General features: G+C 39.9%; 1 protein-coding gene across 1 annotated transcript; it reads left to right on the top strand.

The window, feature by feature from the left end:
• The first annotated feature begins 407 nt into the window (after positions 1-407).
• On the top strand, positions 408-9765 carry si:ch211-51a6.2 (neurotrypsin). Its single transcript, XM_020921367.2, has 14 exons — positions 408-555; positions 2271-2310; positions 2718-2960; positions 3075-3213; positions 3407-3582; positions 4173-4317; positions 4407-4585; positions 4847-4988; positions 5677-5897; positions 6083-6224; positions 6543-6821; positions 7407-7529; positions 7979-8259; positions 9153-9765. Exons 1-14 carry the CDS (start codon positions 475-477, stop codon positions 9461-9463), a joined length of 2502 nt encoding a protein of 833 aa, XP_020777026.2. The 5' UTR covers positions 408-474; the 3' UTR covers positions 9464-9765.
• Positions 9766-10103: the final 338 nt, after the last annotated feature.

Genomic DNA, 10103 nt, shown 5'->3' with positions numbered 1-10103 from the left:
CATTTCCAGTGTAGGCAGACTGGAAATGTAATGCTCTTTTCCACCTTGTGATGTCATGAATTTATAGTTTTCAAGTTAACAGCTGCCTTTTACCTTTTGTTTAGTTAAGACTGGCAGTTCCTGGGCTGAAATGATCGAAGTGACTGGGTCAGCCTAGATATGTAGTATGTAACATGTGTGAATAAAGCAAAACACAACTCCATGTTTGTGATGAGGAAACATTATATCACAGTTCTTTAAGTAAAACGTGGTTGTAAAATCGTTAATCTGAACAAATTAACAAGTAGTTTCGCCTTCAGACGTAAGGAGGTTAAAGTTTGTTTGACGCATGGGTGCTGAGGGTGTGAGGGATTCTCGCCAACCGCGCGTCATTTTTATTTTTGCTCCTCAGCGGACGCTTGTGCAAAGAAGCTTTGCGGGAACATGGCTCGTGCGAGACCGTCGGGACTCGGATGAGATGGTTCCCACAGCACTATGGAGCAGACCCGTGCCGTATTCATGTGGATCTGTGCGCTCTGGTGCTGTCTCCTGTTGCTCGTGAGCGTGCGCGCGGAGGTAAGAGCGCTTCCACGCAGGCTAAAGCATTTAGTCCTGCGCGCCTGACAAGAGCTGGGTTTGTCATGTGCCCCACTGCTCCAGATTTAGATTCGTCTTGGCAGAGTTCGGAATTGCTGCTTGGTAGCTAATATCACCGGCCTCAAGCGTTATGCGGCCTATAGCTTTTTCTATATCTCTGTTGCCTTATAGTAAATCCGCTTAAGAAGATATTTTTTCCTGCACACTGCCATGCCGGACTTCCAGTCACTTTGATATCAACATAAATATGGAGGCACCTGAGGAAGAAGTGTATCGGAACATGTGATTTTAATGGAAATATTGTGGTATTGTCACACTGAATGTCATGTGTTGTTTTGAGAAGTCTGGTCAAGAAACATAATTGTTTTGTTCATCATTCGTTTTAATAGTCAATTTGTAGACACGCTTATGAGTCTGAATGCAACATTTTTATTTTGGGTTTTGAGAAGTTTGGAAGCAAAAATATATTTCGCTAAATCCACAGAATACATCCTTCACAACATATCCTGCTTTTATATTTTTGCACATATGAGGGAAAGATACTTTATTGATCAATAGGGACATTTTGCTTCTCATTTCAGTTTAACGAGAGGACTGGTCAGATAGGGTCAACAGATCTCTGTCAGGGCAGTTTGAGCCAAAGGTGTCTCTCCTCAGTATACTGGAGCATCAAGCAGCATCCAAGGGGGAACCAGGTGAACAACAGGAAACGTTGTTTTGATTGATGATGAAATGGTTCGTTCCATTCCTTCAAAGTATTTCCTCCTGAAGGTCCTCTGCCACATTTGATGCAAAAATATATACCCTTTCCTATTTATTTATTTATTTATTTTTACATATTATTAGAGAAGCAAATCGACACTGGAAACCATTAAAGTGAATTTATATATATAATAAATATAGATAATAGATATAGCAATACTTAAAATGATTAACATAGATCTGGTGACAGTAAAGGTTCGCTATGTAACTTTTTATGGAAGGTCCACAACCTGCTTGTGTCTATGGAAATGTTAAATATTGCATTAGTGTGGAATGTTCCACAGCATAGCAGTATCTTCATGGAGACAAGCAGGCAACACCACCATGCATGCCCCATTTACATTACATCATAAAGACTCTATATAAATCCACAAGACAAAAAGTGGATTGAACTCTTAACTCCTGACAGTAAAATATGAGAGCTAGTTGGGAAAAGTTTCAACATGCATACAATTATTTAAAAACTGCTTAGCAAACTGCCTAATAGAAAATATTGTGATTGTAATGAAATGTAACAAAATCTCTGGATAGATATTCTTGACTTGGCATGAATATTTTTCAAAATTTGTGGTATGGAAATATAAGACACTAACTGTATCTGCATATATAGTGTATACTTTGCCCACATAACTATCCATTTGCTTGGTTTCATTTAGTCTTTCAATTGTTTGTTTGGACTTTAACCAAGTTTTTGGCCCTAGCTTTATCTGAAGATCATAATTGACACATAATTGTTTGAGTTTTAAGTTCACTGATAATAACTATACAGTATATTTGATCTAGGAGGAGCTTGTGCTTCTATCAGTCCTGGATCCATTAGTCATTTTTGTCCACACTGAACTACATAAATTTACCCAACCGCATGAAGCGTCAATAACATTTTGTCTGCAGACAGAATATTTTAGTGTTGCATGTCTGTGTTTTCTTCCCAGGTGGAGAGCATTGGTGACCAGAACACAGTGCACTGGGCAGGTATGACTATGAAGCCAACAGAATCATCCTTAATCTGTTGTATAGTGTATATGTGACTGTTACTAATGCTGGCTTGGCACCTTTGATTTAAAAATAATAAATAAAATACATAAATTCTACAAAACTGGAATTTTACAAAAATACATAACAGATATAAAATGTAAGATAAAACCTTATCATAAATGTGAATTTAAAATAGCCTCAAGATTATATTATTTTAACTATTTATTTAGATAGTGATAGCTAGAATGCAACAACCAAGTTATCAATATTTCTGTTGATTGTGCAAAATCATTATGAATATTGTACAAAAGCTTAATATAGAACATATTTGTCCTTCTCAGCTCACAGATATGAGAGTAGGGTGCTGAAGTTATTTGGTGTTTGGTCTTTGCTTTGTTTTACAGACGTGCAGTCATGCTCAGGCAGCCTCAGTCCTCAGGGCTTCTACACTGGGTCCGTGTCAGTTACAGAGGCTGGTGTGCCCTGCCTTCGCTGGACAGATTTCCCCGATTACATGCAGCAGTATCCAGAGGGTGGCCTGGGAGAGCACACACACTGCAGGAATCCAGACAGAGAGCAGAGGCCATGGTGTTTTTATCGTCAGAAGTCTGGCGCCATCAGCTGGGCCTTCTGCGACTGCAACGATGGTGAAACCACCACTACTAAACTGACTGAACTCTTGTTATAAATATGGCGCATGCTGCACTTTTGTCCAATATAAGTACATGAAATCTGCAACTGGTTTATTTCTCCTGTGCCAGGAGCTGCTCGACTTGTGGGAGGTCCCTCCAGTAACAGTGGCCGTCTGGAGATCTACTTCAGTGGCCAGTGGGGGGCAGTGTGTGACACACACTGGACTGATCGTGATGCTAGTGTGGTCTGCAGACAGCTGGGGCTTGGGTGAGGAGTACAACTTGACACAAAACCTGCCTAACTTTTAAACAATACAGTAAAATACAATGAAAAAGTACTTCCTAGTACCATTCCTGATGTTTATAGCATTCTGGAGAGAGAACACATTTTATAACCAAATACCCATGTAAATGAGGCAATCTGTCCGGTTCTGTGTATTTGAGCTCACTTTTCTTTGCAGTGAGTTTGGAAAGGCCCTCTTTCACGCCTCTTTTGGCCTGAGTGCCATCCTGCACTATGAGCGTCTGGGTTGCCATGGCAATGAGAGATTCCTGATGGAGTGTCAGAGTCAGAAGTTTGTCTCAGGCGACTGTAGCCATGACAACTATGCAATGCTGACCTGTGCTGAGCCTGAAGGTAACAGAAATAGGCTTACATTTTTACCATGTTTGCACTAACGCAGCACTAATGGGACCAGTGAGTCAATAGTCAAACACAAGTCTTCATAATTTTTGCCTGGCCATCCAAAATGACTCTTTCGTTGTTTGTGTATTCCTTACAAAAATCCCTTTCTCTGTATGGTATACATGAATTAGACCTATACATGGAGTAGTAATTGTTGTAGATAAAACTAAAATTTGCACAAAGTTCAGAATCTTCTCTATCATCACAAACAAATAAAAGTTAAATGACTTTTGCACAATCCCTTATGGTAGGGCCATTATTCAACTCCAAAGAAGTAATTATTGTCAGTTGTAGAAATTCCAGGGTGTGGATCATATATTTGATCAAAACAGAAGTGAGACTGCCAATCCGCAACATCAGACCTATGAACACCACCAACACTCACACACCACATTCCTACTAGAGACAAGTGTTTTGCCTAAGGACACAAAACTAAACTAATTGCGTGTTGCTGTGTGCTGTTGTGTTGTTCCATGTACTATAATATCAGACACTGAAGTGAGCTCTGTCTGTGCTGTGTGTTGTACTGGTGTATCTCTCAGAAAGCCTCCCTGTGAGACTAGTGGGTGGACAAGAGCATTTCCAGGGGAGAGTGGAGGTGTACCATGATGGGCAGTGGGGCACAGTCTGTGATGATGAGTGGGATGATACTGATGCTGAGGTGGTGTGCAGGCAGCTGGGCATTGGGTAAGAGTTTTCAGTGGTGTAAAACTGTATGTGGGGTGTAAGGGTGTGACATTGATACTGGCAAATTCTCTGTCTTTCCTGGGGGCAAGGGGTGTGGCAAAAGCATGGATGGGAGCCCATTTTGGCCAGGGCTCGGGTCCAGTTTACCTTGCTGGTGTTCGCTGCACTGGGAATGAGTTAGCACTGGAGCAGTGTCCTCAGAGCAGGTGGGGGCCACACAACTGTGAGCATACACGAGACGCCGGAGTGTCCTGTAACCCCTACACAGGTACATAAATGTGTTATGTAGGTTTGATTTCAGCTTATCACCACTTTGGAACCAGCACCAGGCTACACTAATACAATATAATATATATAGCAATAGGTTGGATTGTTTAAAATTGAGGTGGAAGATATGTGGGGCCTGAAATCATGCTTACTAAATGCTGACACATTTGACACATATAGAGGGAAAAATGTACTGTAAAATATAAATATTGCATTAACCCTGCATTTTGCTGAACCTGCATGTACATTTTTATTGATGCAGATGGTGCTCTTCGTCTGGTGGGGGCAGATGGACCATGGGAGGGTCGTGTAGAGATCTACTTCGGGGGACATTGGGGAACAGTGTGTGATGATAACTGGACAGAGCTGAATACACAGGTGGTGTGTAGACAGCTGGGTTTCGGGTAAGCCAACACACAAAGCACCATGCTAGTTTTTCACCTGAATCTGTCTCAGACATTCAGGTTTTTGGTTATGGTGGTTCTAGATTTAAGGGCCCATATAACGCTATTTTATGATGTAGTATATTAGAATGTTGTTGTGTTTTGTTTCATCCACACTTTTATCACACAAACTCTGTATATTTAGGCTATTCTCTCAAACAGAAAACTCTCTGTTCCACCTAGTAATGTCATATGGTAATGTAAGAAATACTCCACTGTGTTTTTAAACTCCATACACCTTCATTAGAATCATTTGTTTAATTTCAGCCCTGAAATTGCCAATCTCTACTGAACTAAAAATAAAAGCTAGCTGTTAACTTCAAAACTCCTACTACATGACATCACAAAGTAGAGCAGAGCATTTTGAGCACTGGGGATGTAGACAGACTAATAAACAGGATTACTCAAACATGTGTAAATGAAACAAAACACAACTTCGGATATGTTTTTGAGGAAGTAGCAGCATTATAAAATGGCTAAAGGCTTTGAAGAGTCAGGTTTGTGCAATATGGGACCTTTAAATCTGTGGCAATAACAGATCTCTCGGAATGTTACCAACCTACATTGTTCTGCTTCTACCTGTGAAATATGCTTAACTATGTATGTAACTGTATGTTGTGGATCTACTCTTACTGCTTGTTGTCTCCAGTGGTGTAGCGGAGGGGGCACCAGAGGGATCATATGAAGAGAGTGGTGGGCTGATCCTGCTGGATGAGGTGGAGTGTAAAGGCACAGAGCACAGTCTGTTGACATGCTCCCACTCTGCCCTGGGCCAACATGACTGCACGCACAGTGAAGACGTAGCAGTGCATTGTCAAAGGCTCGTTGGTACCCATAGTCCTCCTGCCACCTACAATACAACCCCGTCCAGTATGTACACAAACTTTTAAGAGTCAAACAAGAGACAAAACCATATAAAATACAAGACCTAATCCAAAATGCAGTACAAAATGTCATATGAATACAGCGCACATGTATGAAGAACACACACACACACAAACCTAACAAAAATATAAATATTTAGTTTTGAGTAACATTGTGCCATCTTCTTTCAGGCCCTCCGGTGCGGCTTGTGGCTGGTGAGAGCCCAAAGGAGGGTAGAGTGGAGGTGTTGATGAATGGCCAGTGGGGCACTGTATGTGACGATGGATGGGATGACGTCAGTGCTGCTGTGGTGTGCAGACAGCTGGGTTTTAAGTGAGTATTATTTTAGATCCAAAAGCTTAGCAGCAGTACTTCAAATTGGTATAGTCAAGAAGGATAGAAGGATAGAACCAAAAAAAGATTTACAATTCAATTCAAACTATTCAACAAAAAGTAAACTTAAAATCAGTTTCATCAGTATTTTCATCAACCACACTACCACCTCGAGGCATTGCAGTTTAGTACACAGGACTAATGCACATCCACATCTGTCACACAGGAGAAACTATAGAAATCTAAGTATGGCTCCTATATTAAAATGCATGTTATACTAATATGATTATGAACCCTAACCCTATCTTTCTTATAAAGGGGTACGGCTAAGGCTCGGTCCATGGCGTACTTCGGACCAGGCCATGGTCCCATCCACTTGGATAATGTCCGATGCTCAGGGCTGGAGACGTCACTGGGACAGTGTCAGTCTGAAGATCAAGGGGGGCACAACTGTCGCCACAGTGAGGACGCTGGAGTCATTTGCCAATACACATTGGAGCGATTTCCAGACAGCAACATGTTGCTTCACACGTGTGGTCAGAGTCTGAGCAAGAAACGTCGCCTTCGACGCATTATTGGGGGCGCCAAGTCCCTCAGGTAAGAGCAACTTATCAGATAGAATGTGACATTTTATCTCATTTATTCCTTCCCTGTGGCATATGCTACTTGGGATCCACAAGGTCTTAGCTTAATTTAGATACCATTTCCCATTTAATTCATGCACAGATTGAATAAAACAGCATTTTAAATGTACTTATATTACCTGAGGGTTAGTGAAAATAAGGCCCTAAGGCTCAAGCTATTAAGAGATTGTCAGATGAGGGACTCACAAAGACCCCATTGTTCATTAGATATGTTTCAAACTCTTGAATATGACTTCAAGTGAAAATGCATCACATGGTTTAGAGGTCCCTTGAACACAGTCCAGTATTTGGGTTTTCTACACTCTTGCATATCACTGTCAAATATATCAGAATCTAAATTAGATACTTTTTACTAGTATAGGTATTGATACAGAAAAAAGCTATTTTTACCTATCTGCTATGACGTATGCTTGTTTATTTAATTAGTCTTATCATTTAAACAAAACGTTTTTTATTGTTACTTCTGTTATTGCTGTAATTACTATAACTGTCATGTTCAAATAAATATCCATGTATACTAAGCAGTGCTTTTTTGCAGGGGTGAATGGCCTTGGCAGGTCTCCCTGTGGCTCAGGTCCCAATCTAAAGGGAACCATCCTCTGTGTGGGGCCTCCCTTATCAACTCATGCTGGGCCCTTTCTGCTGCCCACTGCTTCAAAAGGTAACACAACACATCTAAGAACCCCTACTGATATGGACCCTTGATAACAAAAATAATAGGAAAACAACAATAATACAGTAATAACACAATGAATACTCCCTAAACAAAACTTTAAATTGTCTCTGGGCCTTGTCTATGTAAGTCAAATATAAATATAATAATTAATCAATAAAAATACATAAATTAAGAAATGTATTGCTTTATTAAAGCTTCCAGTTCAAATGTTTGTGATGGCTCCAGTAGAAAAATGTTTTCTTGTAACTGCATTACTTAACATAATAAAACAGCCACTTATTTCCCCCAGTTATTAAAAAGAAGTTTGTAAACTAACAATTTGTGTTTTCATAAAAAATCTTTACTCATTACTGCCAAAGTTAAGTCGCACAATGATGAAGGCTCCTTGCAGAAGGACCTTGTGGGTTTCTGATACAGTTGTCCTTTGATGGCAGGTTTGGCACTGACCCCAGTCGGTATTTGTTACGCCTTGGCGACTATCACACTCAGGAACAAGATGACTTTGAGCGCACCCTGAGCCCTGAACGCATCATCATCCACAGGAAGTACCACAGCCAGGCCTGGGACTATGACATCGCTCTTGTGCGACTCAAAGGCATTGAGGGCAGCTGTGTAGCGTTCAACCCTCACACTAGTGCTGTGTGTTTACCAGAATCCAGCCATAAGAAGGACAAGAGATCTACATCTTGTATCATCACTGGCTGGGGATTCACAGGTAACATTGTACTTGACTGCATAATACTTATGGTAAAGTTGTTCCTGCTCTCAGATGAAATCTCATCTTTATGTTTAAAAATGCTATATGTATAACATTAAGTGCCTCAAGTCAAACCGTGTGTGTTAACTTTGGCGCTCTCTAGTGGATCTTTGTTTAATGTTGCAACAGCAAATACTGTACCAGAACAGCAGTTAAAAAAATATATCAGAAATATGCAAGCTAAGTAGGGATATACACATACAAATACATATGTATATGTAATTCAATGTTTTATACCGTACTGATGAAGAGGAACATTTTCCTGAAAACAAGCAGAAGGATGCCGCTTCCTGGCCAAATTAGAATCAGATTCATGGAGATGCAAGTTTGCACAGTAACTTTTTTAGTAAATGAACACAACTTAAAAAAAATATGCTTTTACGGTGGCTTTAAGATAAGGCTACAAAACTATTATCTATAATAATTTGTCTATGACTTTGATTATGGACAGTGTGGTACATGTACAACAAAAATACAGAAAAACAAAGTCTCTGACATTTGACCCCTCTTTTGTTGTTGTTAAACAAGGTGCCTGTCAAATTAGCATTATATTACAATAGAGTTGGTTGATGGGTTTCCAATTACAAGAAGAAAATGTAATTGCCAGCATCTACCGTACACACTTTGATAACACATAAGATATAAGATAAGAAGATAAGAAGTTTGTATTATTTTTTATTTATTTATTTTTAACTTATTTTAAGAGTTTATTCTTTCTAGCAAAAGAGACACTGACACATGCATGATAATGTGTAAATATTCATAATTTGAGAAGAGAATTATTCATTTATTAGATCTTGTGCAAATTTGACATTGCATTTTTACGTTGTGTCTTTATTGTGCTTTTGCAGACTCTGAGTACTCTCCGACTCTGAAGCAGGCCTGGGTTCCTCTCCTTCCCTCTTGGAAGTGCAAGAAGCGCTATGGTGCCCGTTTCACCAGCCGGATGATGTGTGCGGGCAGCCTGTCTGAACAGCGGCGAGTGGACAGTTGTCAGGGGGACAGTGGGGGGCCCTTGGTTTGTCAGCACGAGAGGGGGCACTGGGTTCTCACTGGAGTCATCTCATGGGGGCATGGCTGTGGTAATCCTGCCTTTCCTGGGGTATACACCCGAGTGAATAGGTTTTTGCGATGGATTGATAAAGTAATCAACAAGCCCTAAATGGTCTGAAGATAAGCCATGTCTATGCCAGTAGCTCATCATTCAAATAGACGAATAAGTAAATAATGGACTAATGTAAAGAGCTTTGGGTGGTATGGTAATACCACTTGGCATAAACTGGAGTGAACTTCAGGCACTTGTATGTTTTTTATACTGTATATTGATGTTGAATATTTACAAGTACCAACAGTGAACTGGTGTAGGTCTACCTGTCCTGAACAGAGGCATTAAGATTTTGTGTCTGTATTAATGATTGCAAATACTGCACTTTATCTTAATAACTTAAATTATTATTTATATTATGTGTTGCTATCTTTTCACTTTTTATCTTGTAGGGACACCTGTCCGACGTTCAGACCGACTATTTAAGGATAAATCAATTCTATACAATACAATACTACTATTGTGAGTTGTTATTATTTGAATGCCTTGTTTTAATAATATTGATATCCAAAATCCTCCTTCAGAAACAATAATTCACTATAAAGAACATTTAAACTGAATGGCATTGTCATAAATAGGCTATAAGGTTATTGGATAGCCCTGCAGAATAAACTAAAAAGGATATCTCGCCTTTCTAATTCAAAAGAAGCGTGCTCATGTGGCCTTGGTGCATATGATAGTTGTAGCCTATTTTGTC

The sequence above is a fragment of the Boleophthalmus pectinirostris genome, unplaced genomic scaffold, assembly GCF_026225935.1.
Source record: "Boleophthalmus pectinirostris isolate CB_2022bp ecotype Guang Dong unplaced genomic scaffold, ASM2622593v1 HiC_scaffold_5, whole genome shotgun sequence".
Classification (NCBI taxonomy): Eukaryota; Metazoa; Chordata; class Actinopteri; order Gobiiformes; family Gobiidae; genus Boleophthalmus; species Boleophthalmus pectinirostris.
This window is presented reverse-complemented; position numbering and strand designations above follow the sequence as displayed.

What these genes read in the sequence shown, in the direction of transcription:
- si:ch211-51a6.2 (XM_020921367.2), top strand. Translation starts at nt 475, where the DNA reads ATGGAGCAGACCCGTGCCGTATTCATGTGGATCTGTGCGCTCTGGTGC. An exon ending in TCGTGAGCGTGCGCGCGGAG is followed by an intron (nt 556 to 2,270) that starts GTAAGAGCGCTT and finishes TTTTCTTCCCAG; the next exon opens with GTGGAGAGCATTGGTGACCA. An exon ending in GCTGCCCACTGCTTCAAAAG is followed by an intron (nt 7,530 to 7,978) that starts GTAACACAACAC and finishes CTTTGATGGCAG; the next exon opens with GTTTGGCACTGACCCCAGTC.